This window comes from Mesoplodon densirostris, chromosome 9 (genome assembly GCF_025265405.1).
Source record: "Mesoplodon densirostris isolate mMesDen1 chromosome 9, mMesDen1 primary haplotype, whole genome shotgun sequence".
NCBI classification, from domain to species: domain Eukaryota; kingdom Metazoa; phylum Chordata; class Mammalia; order Artiodactyla; family Ziphiidae; genus Mesoplodon; species Mesoplodon densirostris.
In genome coordinates, this window is record NC_082669.1 from 112,376,006 (window position 1) to 112,395,339 (window position 19,334).

At 38.5% G+C, this 19,334-nt stretch overlaps 1 protein-coding gene across 4 annotated transcripts in view; it reads right to left on the reverse strand.

Moving 5' to 3' along the window:
- LMBR1 (limb development membrane protein 1) overlaps nucleotides 1–19,334 on the reverse strand; it is a 143,433-nt gene that overhangs the window by 59,425 nt on the left and 64,674 nt on the right. For all 4 annotated transcript variants that reach the window (XM_060107561.1, XM_060107563.1, XM_060107560.1 and 1 more), the window contains 3 exons: nucleotides 2,510–2,636; nucleotides 1,971–2,039; nucleotides 1,101–1,165 (listed from right to left, as the gene is read on the reverse strand). In XM_060107561.1, coding sequence (XP_059963544.1) covers nucleotides 1,101–1,165; nucleotides 1,971–2,039; nucleotides 2,510–2,636 — 261 coding nt within the window. The remainder of the gene's footprint in view (nucleotides 1–1,100; nucleotides 1,166–1,970; nucleotides 2,040–2,509; nucleotides 2,637–19,334) is intronic.

Genomic DNA, 19,334 nt, shown 5'->3' on the forward strand with positions numbered 1-19,334 from the left:
TTTTTATTTTTTAAAAACACAAAGATTATTGATTTTAAAACTTTTAAAATTAAGCAAGCATTTACTAAAAGAATGTCTACCACGATATTCTCTCAGTTTTTTCCCTTGATGAATTATGCTGATAGGGAAGAAAAACATATAACCATAATAATTTCATAAATACTACTAGTGAAATATAAAGGGGAATATGAGAAATGCAGAGGAAGGAGCTTGATTATTTTAGCTTAAAGAAGAAGTGAGGCAAGGGTCAAAGACAGGTAGTAAATGCAGCTGGTCTCAGAGCCAGGACTTCAGGAGACTGTCAGGTGGCTGAAGCAGGTAAGAGGCAGAAGCGAGAGAAAGACCCTCGACATGCCTGGGAAGTGGAAGAATCCAGGCTGTTCTGGGCACAGCAAGTCAGCTGTGAGACTGGCTAGAATCAGTCACCACGGAAGCAATGGGGGCAGAGGCAGCTACAGGCAAATTCAGCAGGGGACAGGTGTGAAAAGCCTTGTATCATGTGAATAGCTTAGACTTGAGCTTGTAGGCAATGAGGATCCATGAAAATAATGTGACAATTTCCTAGCTACAGGTAAGAATTATTGTCATTTTATTAAATATCTGACAAAATAGCTAGAGCCCAAGTAACTTAGGGACAAATCATCAAAACTACTACCAACTGAAAATTATTTTTAAATGAATATACAGCATTTCTGAGATTAAAGGGAAAGGTATAATTCAATTAATCAAGATATAATATGCAGACAAATTTTCAGAAAATAACTGCTTTGTAAGTCAAACAATATATATAGTAAACTTTGAAACACAAAAGAGTTACCATTTGATATAACGGGCTCCTAAAATACCTGTAAATATCTGTACATTTTGTCTTCAAATTTGCTAGAAGAATTTCTAGCTGAGTGCCTATAGTTAGTATTTTAAGAGCAAAAGCAAATTTGGTTTCCAAAGGTGAAAAAGATTAAAATAAAAACAGGAACAATTTGGGTTATAAACGCGTAAAAATATTCTTCTGTTTCTGAATGCTAGTTTAGAACCTAAAAGATGTTCAAATGTAAAAATGTCTATTTAACAAACAAAATGGTTCACAACATCATACTCACTGTTGGCTTCACCAACAGCTGCCCCATGACTGTGAACATGCGGGAGAGGCCAACTGGAGTGCACACTGCAGAACAGAGAAAGCTCACTTCAGAGTTAGGAGAGAAACTGCTATCCCAAAATAAAGCAAACTCAAAGACTGCTGTTGTAGGAAAACGCTTGTTTCCAATCTAGGTTCTCGCAGTGTTTTGTCACAGGGCTCCTCAATGTCACCGTTAGAGAAGCTCTAGGGGTTCGTGCACAGACGACGGGCATTCCTATATTTAAGGAAAGATTCATGGAGACTAAAGGAGGGGTAGGATATGCCAGATTCTAGCAGCTGAATAATAATAAGTATTTTCACTTAAAAGAAATTAAAGAAAACCAACCAGAGAACAGACTAAATTTCAAGTACTAACTGAATCAAGTATCAGGCAAGAATATCCGAAAGTGACAACTATAACCTTACATCCTTTTACCTACTTTTATCTGCTTATAACATCTCTGAGATATGTTGAGATGCCTTAAGTAGAACAAAACAAATTGTGAAAAAAAGACTGCCAATCCATCGTAAAGAATTCCACCATAACCATTCCAAAGTAGAAGCTAGTGTTGTGATGGGGGGGAGGCACGTGCATGTCTGACTCCCTCCCCTTCCCTCTCTCTTTCCAACTCTGTGGAAGAGGCTTTCTTTAGAGAAAAACAAAAGTATCTTATTATTTCAAGGTTTCAGTTTATCAAAATTTATCTTGAACGTACAAAAAAAGTTAAGGGCCAACTTTTAAAAAAATCTCCAAGCTGTTAAGGAATCTCATAGGGAAACGTGTCTGTAATTTTCTAGAACACAGAACAACTCTACTTTATTATCAATATTATGTCAGAAAAATACTTACAGAGAAGTAACAAACATCCCATCAATGATATACAGGAATATAAATAAGGTAGGTAGAACTCCCAGAGATCTATTTTAAAATGTAAATATATTTTAGTGCATCCAAAATACCATACATTGATATATAGACTGACTATAAATTAATGTATAGTAAACATCATAATTGCCTATTTGAGTCTACTAAACCATATAATTTCTAAATTGTACAATAAAAAGATCTAAAACACAAGAACAGGAAATAACCCTTTTGCAAAACCTGTTTGGAGGGAGAAAATGAGCCTCCATGGAATTTTAAGAACAGCAACTAATTAACGAAAGGAAGAAAAAAAATCTGAAAAGCTGCTTGCTCATTCTACATACAAGAAACACAAACATTCACTTCTTTCCTTAAACATGTCAAAAGTCTTTTTAATTTTGTAAATTAACAACAAGGATTAACTATACAAAGAACTATTAAAATGTTTTAAAAAGTGAATGTGTAATTATATTCCAAACTGTAGTCTCCACTAGAGAAACTGGTTTAAACAAGTCAATCCTTACCATATAAAGATTCCATACTCGCAGCGTCATTGTCAATGAGCGCCAAGGCTACCCACACTATCCCAAGAATAAGCAAGGCCAGAAGAATAAGCATGACAAGAGTTTCTAAAATTCGGGCTCGGATTCCCTGAAAAATATAATAAAGATATAATTTTAATATTTTATTTCATCACATGAACAATTAGGTTTCTGTCTATATGAAAGCATAAAAATTCTTTGAAAGGGGAGGAAATTTACATTTATTAGCAGGACAAAAAAACACTAAATGTTTACTGTTTGTAACGTTTAGGGTGACTTTTCAAAATTATGTAAAACACCATTAAGCTATGAATAAAGTACCAAAACAATTCTTCATAAAAACATTTTGCAGAACCATTTTAAACAATTACTTTCCTAACACTTTCCACCAAGAAAGTAGATTAACAAATTTTTATCTGTGATGCTAATCAATGGGATATAAGGCTAATTAAGGTGTACCGCCAAACAGTTCTGTGAACACCCAACTTGGTGAAAGCATAAAGCACCATCTACTAGAGAACACGGGGGTTCTGTTAGCTCCCCACAGCCTCCAGAGCCCTCTAGTGCCCAGACGAAGAACTCCTCATGGTAATCCAGCCTTAGAAACTGTGGAAATGGATAGTATTTATATCAATTAAATATCATCCCTTTCTCCACATTAGATAGAATTTTCATTAAATCCACGAGGCTGGAATATAATAAAGAATCATCAGGCACAATTCTGTTTTAAATATAAAACAAATTCTGACCTCAGGGCCAAACGAGAGGCCAGACTTAAACTCAACACCTACGGGACAAGGCAAAAACAAAAAACAAAACTTTCTCATATTCTTAAAAAGTCATCAAATGATTGAACCTGTACCTAAATGTAAAGATTCATGTTGATATTTTATACTGTAATGCACTAATTTACAACATCTAACACAACAAAATTATAAGTATATCCATGTTTCTCAATAAGTCACGTAATCTTTCCTTCCATATTAAAAATAGTTTAGGGCTTCCCTGGTGGCGTAGTGGTTGAGAGTCTGCCTGCCAATGCAGGGGACATGGGTTCGAGCCCTTGTCTGGGAGGATCCCACATGCCGTGGAGCAACTGGGCCCATGAGCCACAACTACTGAGCCTGCGCATCTGGAGCCTGTGCTCTGCAACGAGAGGCTGCGACAGTGAGAGGCCGGCGCACAGCCATGAAGAGTGGCCCCCGCTCGCCGCAACTGGAGAAAGCCCTCACACAGAAACGAAGACCCAACACAGCCAAAAATTAATTAATTAACTAACTAATTTTAAAAAAAGTTTAAAGATATGAACTATAAATAAAAATCTAAAACATAGACTTATTTCAATTTTGCCCTAAATATTATTTTCTAATTTCTGAATTACAGAAACAGGTTGCACTTAAATCATAGCACCCCAGTTCCTCAAATTCAATAGGAAAGGAAATGTCCTAAAGCCATGGCCAAAGTGTTCCCAGCCCTAAATGATGACTCAGAGTTGAAGTGGTCTTTTCTTCCTAGTCCAGCCTTACCAGGACTGCCCCTGATAGGTTAAAATGTGTCTTCAAATGGAGGAGTCAGGGCACCTTACACACTCATAGCAAGGGAGGCAGAGGCTGGTAAACCAGAGTGATGACGACCTGTATTTTATTTAACACATTAGATCTCACAGTAGCTATTACTCAAGTGAGATGAAACAGGAACAGTCACAAAATGCACTACTAAAAAATACACTCCTACTTACTGAAGAACTCTCTGAACCTACACTTCATACATTTAAACCATTAGGATACCAAAACATGACCACTACCTTTTAGCACTGATTTTTTCTCTCTTTCTCTCTTTCTAAGCAAGAACCTTTTAATCACACATTAAATATTATCTGGAAAGTCTATAAATAAAACAGATAAAAAGAGTAGGCTTTGGAGTGCATGTGTTACACGCCCTCAGCTTTGTCTTCTCCTGCCTCTGACTGGAGCCCGAATCCTGCATGTCTCTGACCAGCCCATGGGAACATCAGAGCTCTCAAAACATGTAACACGTGTCTTAAGTGTTATGATGTACGAGCTCAACAGTAGTGCTACTTGGAACTGTTTGAGACCTGATGTCCAAAAAACGGGCATTTTAATAATACATGTTATAATTATTATATTAAGTAATTACAATGTAACAATAAGTTTAAGTGTTATAATGATAATAAATTTGGGAAACCGATCACCAATAAGATTTACACACTTCCTCTGATATTTTGGTAAGAAGTATTTCTTAGCAGTTAAATTTGTTTTTCATCAAATCTGTCTGTGTTGGAAGGCAGTGCTCCATGGGTCTCTCTCCCACTTCTGTGCATCTCACAAGCAGAGGCAGGGGCAGTCTTCATTCTGGACTGTCTTTTCAAAGACTTCTGTACAGCAAACAGCCTTGGAAGACAGAGATGGTATCTCTACAGTAGAGGCAGGTCTGCTTACCGTACAGTGTGAAAGAGAAGGTTCCCCCGCAGAGCACAGGGCAGGCAGGCTTGCTTGCACCCCATTACAAATAATGCGGGTTCCCTAAATGCAGGGCTCCTCAGCCATGACACAAGCCCACCGTGGGGACAGCTCCCACCTGGGCCACATCACCCCCATGGGGCTCGGGGTCCTGGGGGACTGACAGGAACAGGAGGCTCCTGTGCCTGCACGCTAAGTAATGAAGCCTCTGACCCAGAAGTCTGTGTCTACAACCAGAGTCTGCGAGTCTGGCAAACTAACCTGTCAGCTTGCAAGTACCATAAAATCTCAGACCTCTGCAGTTCTGGAAAGCTTTGGGCAACAAGAATGGAAAGCTCACACGGCTTTCTAGGTAAGAACAAACAAGGGCCCATACAGGTTGGGTTGAGGGCTACAAGAAGACCCCCAGGATCAAGCCGTGAATCCTCTCACCCAGGCCATAGGCAGGAAGGAGAAATAAGGGCCCCCATGACCTGGCAGCTGGCAAGTGTCTGGGGTCTGAGCTGTGAAGGGGAGTGAGACAACCCACTGGCAGTCTGGCTACAGCTCCCTCTCCCTGAGCAGAAGCAGGAAGGGGTCTTATAAGTGACAATGTACAGCAAGCCTTGCAAGACCAACTGAAAGGAACTGTCCTATCTAGAACTACGGTTACGGGGAACTATTTTTCTTGTATACTTAGTGCCTTGTTATATTTTCCAAATTTTTTAGAGTGGATGTATATGACTTTAAAAAATAGGAGAACAAACTAATGTTGTTTTAATTTTCAATTTTTTTCTTACAATAATAAACATCCAAGAGTTTGGCACCCATAAGAAAAACTTTTAAAAAATATCCAAGTTCAGGGTTTCCCTGGTGGTGCAGTGGTTGAGAGTCTGCCTGCCGATGCAGGGGACACAGGTTCATGGCCCGGTCCGGGAAGACCCCACATGCCGCGGAGCGGCTGGACCTGTAAGCCATGGCCACTGAGCCTGCGCATCCGGAGCCTGTGCTGTGCAACAGGAGAGGCCACGGCAGTGAGAGGCCCGCGTACTGCACACACACACAAAAGAAATCCAAGTTCGGTTTATGAGATAGACAGTATAATAAGCTCGTTAAGAGCCCCAACTCTAGCAACAGACAACTTGGGCTCAAATCCTGTTTCCATCACTGACCAACTGTGTAACCCTGGGCAAATGCCTAAACTACACTGTGCCTCTGTTTCCTCCTTTGTAGAATGAGTTTATTAATGACACCCCTACCTCATGGGTTGTTATCAGAACCAAATGAGTCAATATGTGCAACATGCTGAGCTCAATGTCTGGTGCCTAGTAAGGATGAACTGTAATAACTCAAACTGTTGCCTTTGTGTTTGGAATCTCCAAGGCTCGGAAATTCACATATCATTTGTCTTTCTCAATTAAATTTATACCACCTTCTAATGCCACCTTGTCACTCTTTCCCATCTTTGCCACCTACCATGTACAGACCTAGAAGAAACAATCCCATCTTTCTTGATACATGAGCACCCAGCTCACAAGAGCTTCTCACCACATCCCCTCCACCCTAAGTACCATACACGCTCATAATGAACCTGACCTGCATGCTACTACAGCCGCCCACACAGCTAACCAGACGCCATCATCTCTCAGGCCCACCTCTGAGATCTCAAACGGTGAGGCTGCCCCTCAGCTCACAGCCTCCTAGTCTCCTCCAATCTTTCAGCCCTCCAACCTAGCTCTAACCTAGAGCTAACCTAGCGCTAACCTAGCTCTAACCTAGCGCTAACCTAGCGTTAACCTACCTCTAACCTAGAGCTAACCTACCTCTGACCTAGCGCTAACCGAGCTCTAACCTAGCTCTAACCTAGCGCTAACCTAGCTCTAACCTAGCTCTAACTTAGCTCTAACCTAGCGCTAACCCAGCGCTAACCCAGCGCTAACCTAGCGCTAACCTAGCGCTAACCTAGCTCTAACCTAGCGCTAACCTAGCTCTAACCTAGCTCTAACCTAGCGCTAACCTAGCGCTAACCTAGCTCTAACTTAGCTCTAACCTAGCGCTAACCCAGCTCTAACCTAGCGCTAACCCAGCTCTAACCCAGCACTAACCTAGCTCTAACCTAGAGCTAACCTAGCTCTAACCCAGCTCTAACCTAGTTCTAACCTAGGGCTAACCTAGCTCTAACCTAGTGCTAACCCGGCTCCAACCTGGCTCTAACCTGGCTGTAACCTGGCCCTAACCTGGCGCTAACCTGGCTCTAACCTAGCTCTAACTTAGCGCTTACCTAGCTCTAGCCTAGCTCTAACCTAGCGCTAACCTAGCTCTAACCTAGCGCTAGCCTAGCGCTAACCAAGCTCTAACCTAGCGCTAACCTAGCTCTAACCTAGCGCTAACCTAGCGCTAACCTAGCTCTAACCTAGCGCTAACCTAGCGCTAACCTAGTGCTAACCTAGCTCTAACCTAGCGCTAACCTAGCGCTAACCTAGCGCTGACCTAGCTCTAACCTAGCGCTAACTTAGCGCTAACTTAGCTCTAACCTAGCGCTAACCTAGCGCTAACCTAGCTCTATGTCCTCATCGTGATCATCTCTCCTCCCTTGATCTTCCCAATCCCTCCAATCAGCCTTGTTTTCACTGGTCTAAACCCCATAGCGAAGGAGTATATTTTAATAATTCAGTATCAATAATATTCTAGCATTCCTAGCCCCTTTAACTTCCAGCAGAGCAGTTTAATTCCACCTGGAAGCTCACTCCAAATTCTCAGCATTGTTAAAGAAATTTACAAAATCATGAGAAACTTTTGCTACTACATTCCAAAGCGGGCCTTCAATGTTACCCGGCAATCCTTATACTGATCTCTGGCTAATAATTCCCTCAAAGGTTTGTAAACGTGTTCCAGTCTCCTTGACCCTAATTTCATGGCCTACGTTCTTAACTACAGCTGACCTTACCTCTCCCTTAGTAAGACACAGCTGCGTGGCCTACACGTCCCCTCAGCTCCCTTCCCCTATCCCTTGATTTCTGTCTCCATTCCTATTTCTTTCATTCGGTAAAGGAAAATATCTCAGACCCCTTTTCTCTGATGGCACAGTCTTTGATGTTCATCTTTTCACAAGCTGTATCAGTGCTTCTCAAACATTAGCATGGAACAGATTTACCAAGGGGCTTGTCATCCGGAGTACCGGTACCAAGTGGCTCCTCCGTCAATTCTGATGAAGATGGTCTACCAGATAGACTCTCTTCCTCCCTGGATGATCTTGCCTCCTCATGTGGCCAACGACTCTCAAGTTTACACCTTTAGTCCAAATATTACCCCTGAGGCCAAGATCCATACATCCCAATGGCCACCTTGCCTTAGGTATCTCACAGCTACCTTAAACTGAATTCTAAAATCAAATTCATCATCTTATCCCTTAGACCTGCTCCTTCAGTGTCACATATCTCAATAAATGGCACCATTATCCACTTTGTTGTTTTGCCAGACACTCTGGAAACATCCTTGTCACCTCCTTTCCTGATGCACCCCACCTCTCCCCAGAACACATACACACACCCTGGACCCTGGTCCAGTCGACCACCAAGTCCTTTTGATTCTCCTACGTAACTGTGACTCAAGTTCATCCACCTCTCTTCCTACGGCCACAACGTCTATCTGGTGAACACCCCAGCCTCCTAGCTACTAGTCCTACATCCACACTCTTGTCTCTCCCTGACCTGGTGCCTACATCGCATGGAAATGTGATCTTCTCAAAATGCAAATCTGATCATGCCACTCTTAGTCATAACTTACTAACAGAGGTATAGGCCTGCACCTGGGAAACAGATGCATTAATACAACAACAAACAATGAAGATCAAATCTCATGTGGTACATATATACAATGGAATATTACTCAGCCATAAAAAGGAACAAAACTTGGTCATTTGCAGAGACGTGGATGGACCTAGAGACTGTCATACAGAGTGAAGTAAGTCAGAAAGAGAAAAACAAATATCGTATATTAATGCATATATGTGGAATCCAGAAAAATGGTAGATGACCTTATTTGCAAGAGACACAGATGGAGAGAACAAACATATGGATACCAAGGGGGCAAGGGGAGGGTGGGATGAATTGGGAGATTGGGAATGACATATATACACTATTGATACTATGTACAAAATAGATAACTAATGAGAACCTACTGTATAGCACAGGGAACTCTACTCAGTGCTCTGTGGTGACCTAAATGGGAAGGAAATCCAAAAAAGAGGGGATATATGTATATGTATAGCTGATTCACTTTGCTGTACAGCAGAAACTAACACAACATTGTAAAGCAACTGTACTCCAATAAAAATTAATTTAAAAATTTAAAAAAAATCAAACCTCATTAGCACCACTCTCTAACTGGGAGTGCACCTCTAACTGAGGTGCTGTATAAGTATATCCTTAAAGTTGGGCCTTACTCTTTTTTCTGCTGTTTAGATAGTGTGCAAACTAATTATAGATGAAAAAAGAACAAATTATTTATGATTAAATAGCACAGAACAGTGCTGTCCAACGGATATTTCTGTGATGATATAAATGCTCTATTCTGTGCTATCCATTAACATAGCTAATAACCATATGTGTTTATTGAGTACTTAGAATGTAGCTACTGTGACTGAAGAACTGGTTTTTAATTTTACTGAATTTTAGTTATTTTAAATTTATATAGCCACACATAGCTAATGGTTACCATATAGGTCACAGCAGACTACTAACAGTCTGTTTCTATCAAAATCTAAGTACTCTCTGAACTCTCAAGTACTTTCTGGTCATTTTCCTAAATTTAACCTTGACATAAAATTCTTTGAACAGCCTGGTTAAAGTAACAGCCTCTTTTAACATGCTATAGCTCTAGATTAGCCTCTTTTAACATGCTATAGATTAGTGTTTCAAGTAGCATTTATGTCAAAGAGAAGAAATCTATTACTAAGTTTAAGAATTACTCCATTCTATTTACATAGAAAAAATACATTCTCTCATTAAGAAAAATAGATAGCATTTAAAATGCAACCTAAGTATAAACCAGTCTAAAAGTGACAATGAAGTTAAATAGCCACATATTTATCCACATATACTTACAAACTAAGCCCCAAATAAATCTCTTATGTGATTAAAAAGTATATGTGAACAGTCTTTCTAAAAGGAAACAGCTATCAATATTATCATTCCAAGAGGTTGCTTTTTCTATTATAAATATGTAAATAATATCAAGGAAAAAATGTCTAAAATGTACACTCACATGTTTAAGCAGACAAATAAGAAACATTTAAACAAATAAACCTCTGTAGTCAAAGCATATGAACTCTTCAAAAATTTATTTCAAATTGATCAACATTTCTTTTGAAAGATAACAACTCATAAAAAGAAATCTGCTCATTTTCAGTTTTTAATCTAAATTTAAAGAAGACTAAATTAGGAATAACAGAAAAGGCTGCCACAGAGCAAGCCATCAAAATTATGGAATATGATTATACCTGTTTATGAAATATTGAAGATAACTGATGTAGTTAGAAATAACTGTTATACTGACTTAATCCACTAGGAGGCTAGGACAATTATGTTTTCCTTTCGTTATTTTTATTCCCTTTTTGTGATTAAATCGGATAAAATCAGCCCAACTTGAAATCAATTAAATATCATATTTATGAGCTTTAGCAAAACCAACAGAAAAAAATAAAAAATCTTTTCATTAAATGCAACGTGGCAGATTTTTTACCTTCAACAACTTTAGAATAGAGAGAAGAGAGGTGAAGGGATTATAAATAATCAGAAACTTCATTTGTTAATCTGGCATTGACTGGCTCGTATGAGTGCCAAAAATATACAAATTATCACTACCTTTCTTGAGATTAGTAAAATATTACAAAGCCTAAAGAGTATAGGCTTTGTGGCATGTAGTGTGTGAGCTTTTTGAACTTTTGTATGTGGTTCTGTCTGCAAAGTAATGAAAAGCATTGTGAGAGCTTTTATCACTACCATTAATCACCAGCAGGACAGCATATAAGCAAAAAAATATGCCTACTGCTCATTTTTCCATTAAGAGTCAGAATCAGGAGCTAGGAAGCCCCAAGGGGAAGGTCCCTATCAACTCCATTCTTGCATACACTGAGCTAAAAGATGTGCCAGATGTCAGAATAACTTACTGAAATACCCTGCAAACAACAAAGTAGCAAAACATTGTCAGAGTGGAAGAAGGTTCCCATTGTTCATCTAAAAAATTAAGAAAAGTCTCCTGAATATAAGATCACAGAACTATAAGAACTACTTATCATCAACAGTTGTACTTGTTCACACAATTCTGAATGCTTATACTATGCCATACAGTACTAGGATTTCATGAACTTCGTAATATATTTATGAATACTTGTCTTAACCCCTCCCAAAAACCATAAATCTAAGTTACCTTAATGAAACTCCATCCCTTTTATTAAAATCATAGTGCAATAAGCACTCAGTGTATTAGTAAAAAAATCATCAAAATAAAGTACTTTCTTTCTGTCAAGGAAACATCATCTTGTTTTTAAGAAAAGTAAGCTATATAATTAATTACATTAGTTTCATACCAGTATTGTTTTGGAAATTACAACTATCTCAATATTTTAACAGTTTAAATTAGATTAAATAAGCTAGTAAAGGCTAAACACCAAATTTTGGTGCTGGTCAATTACACATTAAATGCTCTGTACTGAACATCAATGAAGTGAAAATTACAATATATTTACAAAAGCTCTAACAATAAACTGATATGTTTCTATGGTGATGAACATTTAAACAAGATTTTGCATGGACATCTTGACCTCTTGGAAGGTATGTAAACACCACTTTATATACTATGTCTCCACCCATCAGGAAAGCCTGGGAAAAATTTCCACATTCACAGAACATTTAAAATAAATATCAAGCCATTGTTTCCATGTAACAAAAAGGGTCTCTTAGTAACATTAAGATAAGGTTTGCTCAGCATGACATCAAGACTGCACCAAACATACATGCAGTCATCCGGGGAAGATCGATAGAAGCACTAATAAAGAACAGAAAATAAAGGCAGGTATTAATTATTTTAAACCATGAAAAAACTACAAACAAGCATTCCTAGAGAGTGTCAACCATTTCCCCCTTTGCTCCCAAAGTAATCATTAAAAGTATAGACAAAAAGAGTTTTGGTCCCAAGTCAAAGAAAATAGCTTTACAGAAAGTGTTGTTAAGCTCTACAGTGAATTGTTTTTTAATATTAATATTTTCTGCAGTTTATTATATATATACACATATTTATTTAATATAGTCATACACAGTAGAAAAATTAAAACTATAAGATTCTCAAATTATTAAAACTTGACAAAAAGAAAGTATTTTAGAATAAGTTAAAATAATAACACTAACATTGCTGTTCACTGAACTAAGATGTTCACTATATTTAAATTTATGGGCAGAAATTTCTCATGATATTAGACAAACAAAGTCCTCCAGATTGCAAGTAAATGAATTAATACAGCAAGTTTCCAACATGTAAATGAAAGAACTGAATTGTAAAAAGACTGCAGGGACTTTATATCAAAATGTTTAAACATAATTCTAAATTTGGGAAAAAAACATTTCTCAGTACACTTCATCACATCAAAATAATTTAATGGTTAGCCAGTAAGGATCTTTTCTAATTCTAATTCTGTTTTAATAATTCTTTAGTTATAAACTTGACGAAAAAAAAGAAATGGGAACTATTTGCAAAGCTCCTACTACGTAGTTGCTTTATATATGCTCACTGAATATTCACAATAAAGGCAAATTTATTATAAATGAGAAAGTTCACATCCAAAAAAGTTAAATAATCTGTCTATGGTCACCCTGTTCCAGGCCTGCCAGAACTCTCTTTAAATTCACGTCTGTCAGCTTCTGGAGACTGTGCTTTCTACCCTCCCCACAACACAGAAATAAGACATAAAAGACAAACTGATGTGGAAATAGGAGGTGGAGGGAGAATGCTTAAAACATACTTAAGGCAACCTATAATTTTAGCAAAGGAACTAAATCAAAATACACAAAAGCTTCTTTTACTAGAATATTAACTTTCAATTCCATAATAGCAAGCTCATGCTGAGCAAATGCTCAGTCCTTTAATGTAACAGAACATTGTAGCCAATACCTTACTAGTCCTGTCATAAAACACCCAGGCACAAGTTCCAATACAGACACAACAGAAGAAAGATCATTAGGGTTATTATTTATTACATGACTATAGCAAAATATACAAGATACTAAAGTGTAGAATATTAATATAAAAGCAATTCCACATGATAATTTAGGTAATAGTGTCATATTGCTTTTGTGGCAAACAGTACATTTACACAAAAAGCACTAGGAATTCCAAAATACCACAGAAGAGCTATCCTTATGACAGTGAACAAAATAGGAAACATACACAAAAAGCTTAAGGCTGTCTGCCTGCTCTAAACCCAGACCAGTCCCTCCATAGCTGCGTTGGGCCCCTCTCTCTCATTTCCACAGCCCCTCCAGCTCTCAATAACAGCTACTTTGGGTGTGTAGGTGTGCATGCATGTGTGATTATTTTATAGTTTTCCATTGAATATCAACAAATTGGCATTTTGGTTTTTCACATCAGTTTGGTTAATATGAGCCCATCACCAAGAAATAAATCACCTTTTTTCCTTTCTATTTTTAAATACTGAAAGTATAGACATGTCTTGTTTTCTTTCCCTTTGCACTTCTGCAATTTGCACTTAGCAGATAATTGCATTTTTTACAAATTGAAGGTTTGTGGCAACCCTGCGTCGAACAAGTCTATTGGTGCCACTTTTCCAACAGCATTTGCTCACTTTGTGTCTCTGTGTTACATTTTGGTAATTCTCACAATATTTCAAACCTTTTCATTTTTATTATATTTGTTATGGTGATCTGTGATCAGTGATCTTTGATGTTACTACTGTAATTGTTTTGGACATCATGAACTACACCAATACAAGATGGCAACAATCAATAAATATTGTGTGTTCTGTCTGCTCCACCAACCAGCCCTTCCCCCATCTCTCTCCCTCTCCTTGGACCTCCCTGTTCCCTGAGACACAACAATGTTGAAATAAGGCCAACTAATAACCCTACAATGGCCTCCAAGCGTTCAAGTGAGGGAAGAGTCGCATGTCTCTCAGTTTAAATCAAAAGCTAGAAATGCTGAAGCTGAGAGAGGAAGGTGTATGGAAAGCTGACGGGCTGAAGGCTGGGCCTCTTGCTCCAAACAGCCAAGTCGTGAAGGCAAAGGAACGTTCTTGAAGGAGATGAAGGTGCTGCTCCAGCGAGCACACAAATGGTAAGGAAGCAACACAGCCTTATTGCTGTTGAGGAGAAAGTTTTAGTGGTCTGAATAGACGATCAAACCAGCCACGACACTGCCTGAAGCCAAAGCCTAATGCAGGCAAGGCCCTGACTCTCTTCAAGTCTGTGAAGGCTGAGACAGGTGAGGAAGCTGCAGAAGAAAAGCTTGAAGCCAAAAGACGTTGGCTCATGAGGTTTAAGGAAAGAAGCCGCCTCCATAACATAGAAGTGCAAGGCGAAGCAGCAAGTGCTGATGTAGAAGCCGCAGCAAGTTATCCAGCAGATCTAGCTGAGATCATTAACGAAAGCGGCTACACGAAACAACAGATTTTCACTGCAGATGAAACAGCCTTATGTTGGAAGAAGGTGCCATCTAGGACTTTCACAGTAGAGAGAAGTCAATGCCTGGCTTCAAAGCTTCAAAGGACAGGCTGACTCTTTTTTTTTTTTTTTTTAACATCTTTATTGGAGTACAATTGCTTTACAATGGTGTGTTAGTTTCTGCTGTATAACAAAGTGAATCAGTTATACATATACATATATCCCCATATCCCCTCCCTCTTAGGTCTCCCTCCCACCCTCCCTATCCCACCCCTCTAGGTGGTCACAAAGCACCGAGTTGATCTCCCTGTGCTATGCGGCTGCTTCCCACTAGCTCTCTATTTTACATTTGGTAGTGTATATATGTCCATGCCACTCTCTCACTTCGTCCCAGCTTACCCTTCTCCCTCCCTGTATCCTCAGGTCTATTCTCTACGTCTGAGTATTTATTTCTGTCCTGCCCCTAGGTTCTTCAGAACTTTTTTTTTTTTTAGATTCCATATACATGTGTTAGCATACGGTATTTTTCTTTCTGACTTACTTCACTCTGTATGACAGTCTCTAGATCCATCCACCTCACTACAAATAACTCAATTTCGTTTCTTTTTATGGTTGAGTAATATTCCATTGTATATATGTGCTACATCTTCTTTATCCATTCATCTGTTGATGGACACTTAGTTTGCTTCCATGTCCTGGCTACTGACAGACTGACTCTTGATAGGGGCTAATGCAGCTGGTGACTAAGTTGAAGCCAGGGCTCATTAACCATTCCAAAAATCCTAGGGCCCTTAAGAATTATGCTAAATCTACTCTGCCTATGCTCTGTAAAAGCAACAAAGCCTGGATGATAGCACATCTGTTTACAACATGGTTTACTGGATATTTTACACCCACTGCTGAGATCCACTGCTGAGACAAAAAGATTCCTTTCAAAAACTACTGCTCACTGACAATGCACCTGGTCACCCAACAGCTCTGATGGAGATGTACAACGAGATTCATGTTGTTTTCATACCTGCCAACACGACAACCGTTCTGCCACCCATGAATCAAGGAGTAATTCTGACTTTCAAGTCATATTTAAGAAATACATTTCGTAAGGCTATAGCTGCCATAGTGATTCCTCTGATGATCTGGGCGAAGTCACTTGAAAACCCTTTGGAAAGGATTCACCATTCTAAATGCCATTAAGAACATTTATGATTCATGGGAAGAGGTCAAAATACCAACATTCACAGGAGTTTGGGAGAAGTTGATTCTAACCTTCATGGATGACTTTGAGGGGTTCAAGACTTCAGTGGAGGAAGTAACAGCAGATGTGGTGGAAACAGCAGGAGAACTAGAATTAGAAGTGGAGCCTGAGATGTGACTGAATTGCTGTCATCTCAGGATAAACTTTCATAGAAAAGCACTGCTTCTTATGGATGAGCAAAAGAAAATGGTTTCTTGAGATGAAGTCTACTGCTGGTGAAGATGCTGTGAAGATTGTGGAAATGACAACAAAGGATTTAGAATAGGACATGAGCTTAGTTGATGAGGCAGCGGCAGGGTCTGCGAGGACTGAGTCCAATTCTGAAAGAAGTTCTACCATCGGTAAAACGCTACCAAACAGCACAGCACGCTGCAGAGAAATCATTCGTGCCAGGAAGAGTCAGTCGACGCGGCACACTTCACTGTCGTCTTATTCTAAGAGCCTGCCTCGGTCCCCCCGGCCTTCCACAGCAGCACCCTGATCAGCCAGCAGCCAACGTCGAGGCAGGACAAGACCCTCCCCCAGCAAAAAGATACCAACTAACTGAAGGCTCGGAGGATGGTTAGTATTTTTTTAGCAAAGAGGTATTTTTTTTAAACACCTTTATTGGAGTATAATTGCTTTACAATGGTGTGTTAGTTTCTGCTTTATAACAAAGTGAATCAGCTATACATATACATATATCCACATATACCCTCCTCCCTCTTGCATCTCCCTCCGACCCTCCCTATCCCACCCCTCTAGGTGGTCACAAAGCACCGAGTTGATCTCCCTGTGCTATGCGGCTGCTTCCCACTAGCTATCTATTTTACATTTGGTAGTGTGTATATGTCCATGTCACTCTCTCATTTCGTCCCAGCTTGCCCTTCCCCGTCTCCATGACCTCAAGTCCATTCTCTACGTCTGCATCTTTATTCCTATTAGCAAAGAGGTATTTTTTAATTAAGGTATGTACATTGTTTTTTAGACACAATGCTATTGCACATTTAACAGACTATAATATAGTGTAATCACAACTTTTATATGTACTGGGAAGCCAAAAAATTCGTGACTCACTTTATTGCAATATTCCCTCTACTGCAGTGGTCTGGAACCAAACTCACAATATCTCTGAGGTATGTCAGCCTGTACACTGTTTAGCTTTATATGTCTATTAAATACCTGTGGATAGACCACCTAACCTAAAGGAACGTCACCACAACCACTGTGCACCCATGTAGCCCTCCCAACCACACACCTGCTGCACCAACCTGCCCAATGGTAACCACCAATTTGAACCACCGTGCTCATCACTTACTTTTTTTTATGATGGTGAAGTATATATAACATAAAATTTACCACTTTAACCATTTTTAAGTGTAGAGTTCTGTGGCATTAAGTCCATTCACACAGTCATGCAACCATCACCACCATCCATCTCTAGAGGTTTTTATATTCTCCAACTCAAACTCTGCACCCCATTGAACAGTAACTCCCCATCTAACCCCAGCCCCTGTACACCCACCGTCGACTTTCTGTCTCTATGAATTTGACTACACTAGGATGCTCATATAAGTGGAATCATACAGTATTTGTCTTATTGTGCCTGACTTTATTTCATTTAGCATGATGCTCTCAAGGTTCATCCATGTTGTAGCATGTGAGAATTTCCTTCCTTGTTAAGGCTAAATAATATTCTACTGTATGCACATACTACAATTTGTTTATCTATTAATCCACTGATGGATACTTGGGTTGTTTCCACCTTTGGCTATTGAAAATAATCCTGTCACAAAAATGGGTGTATAAATATCTGTGGAATCCTTCCTTTAATTCTTTTGTGTACACACCCAGAAGTGGAATATCTGAATCATGTGGTAATTATATTTTTAATTTTTTGAGCAACCACTATACTGTTTTCCACAGTGGTCCCACCATTTTATATTCTGACCAACAGTGTACAAGAGTTCCAATTTCTCAATATCCTCACCAATACTTGTTATTTTCTAGCAGCCATTCTAATGGGTGTGGAGAAGTATCTTCTTGTGGTTTTGATTTGCATTTCCCTAATGCCTAGTGACACTAGGCTCTTTTCATGTGCTTATTGGTCATTTGCATATCTTCTTCAAAGCAATGTCTATTCAAGTCCTTTGTTCCTTTTTTAATATTTGATAGAGTAAGTTCCATCACCATGTTCTTCAAAACTGCTTTGGCTATTCTTGGCTCTCTGCTCTCCCAAAGAACTTTACTAGCTCCTTGTCACATGCCATAAGATAACCTCTTAAAAATTTTATTAGAATTGCACTGACTGTAAAAAATAATTTGAGAACTTGTATTTTTATCATATAAAGAAATTCATAAACATAGAATATCTATCCAATTATCTAGGTCTTTTTAACATCTTTCAATAAGATTTTTTCTTTCCATATATTATTTCAGTAAGGTTTTAAAAATCATTTGTTGGGTTTATTTCAACATACCTTAGTTGTCTTGCTATTATAAAAGGTATTTTTAATTAGATTTTCTGTTTGTTGCTGTTATTTATTGATTTTCCTATATTAATCCTATATCCAGCTTCCTTGCTAAATTTTCTTATTGGAATTATCATTTATCTTTAGATTCTATAGGATTTTTCAAAAGACAATATCATCTGTTAATCATGACTACTTTGTTTGTTCCTTTCAATTTTTCCTTTTCTTTTCTAACTGTACTGGTAAAAAACTCTACTATAGTGTTGTCTGTTGTTAGAAATAAAAGTATTCAAGATGGCATCCCAATTTTAAAGTAAATACTTTTAACATTTTACTGCTAAGAACAATGTCAGTTGCAGTCTTAGAGTAGATATCCATTATCAGGTTAAGCAAGTTCCCTTTAGTTCTTAGTTTGCTTTTTAATCATGAATGGTTACTGATTTCATGGATGTCTTCTGTGTCTCTTCTGAGGTGTTCACTTGATTCTTTTATCTCATTTACTCTGCTAATATGAATTACAGTCATAGATTTTCTAGTGTTAAACCAACCTTGATAGCTGAAATAAATTTTTTTGGATGATGATCTTTTGTTTTGGACTCAGTTTAATATTTTCTGATTCACAAGTATTCATGAAAAGGAATGGCATATAATGTTCCTTTCTCATATTATTCCTGTCTGCTTTCAGCATCAAGATTCCACTAGTTCCATAAAATACAACTATGAGTGTTCCATCTTCAAATCTCCACTGTAGTTATCTATTCTTTAACGTCTGGTAGAAATATCCTGGAAACTGTCTAGACTTGATTTTTATCAGAATGACTCAATAGAACTTTCATTTCTGGCAATATTGAGGACGAGATATCCTTAATTCCCTCTGCCAAGAAAAGTCTAAAATGCTAGATCAAATATTTTCAAATCTCTCTGAAATCTTTTCTTTGTCTATTAACTCTGAGTAGTGCATCGAATTTGGTC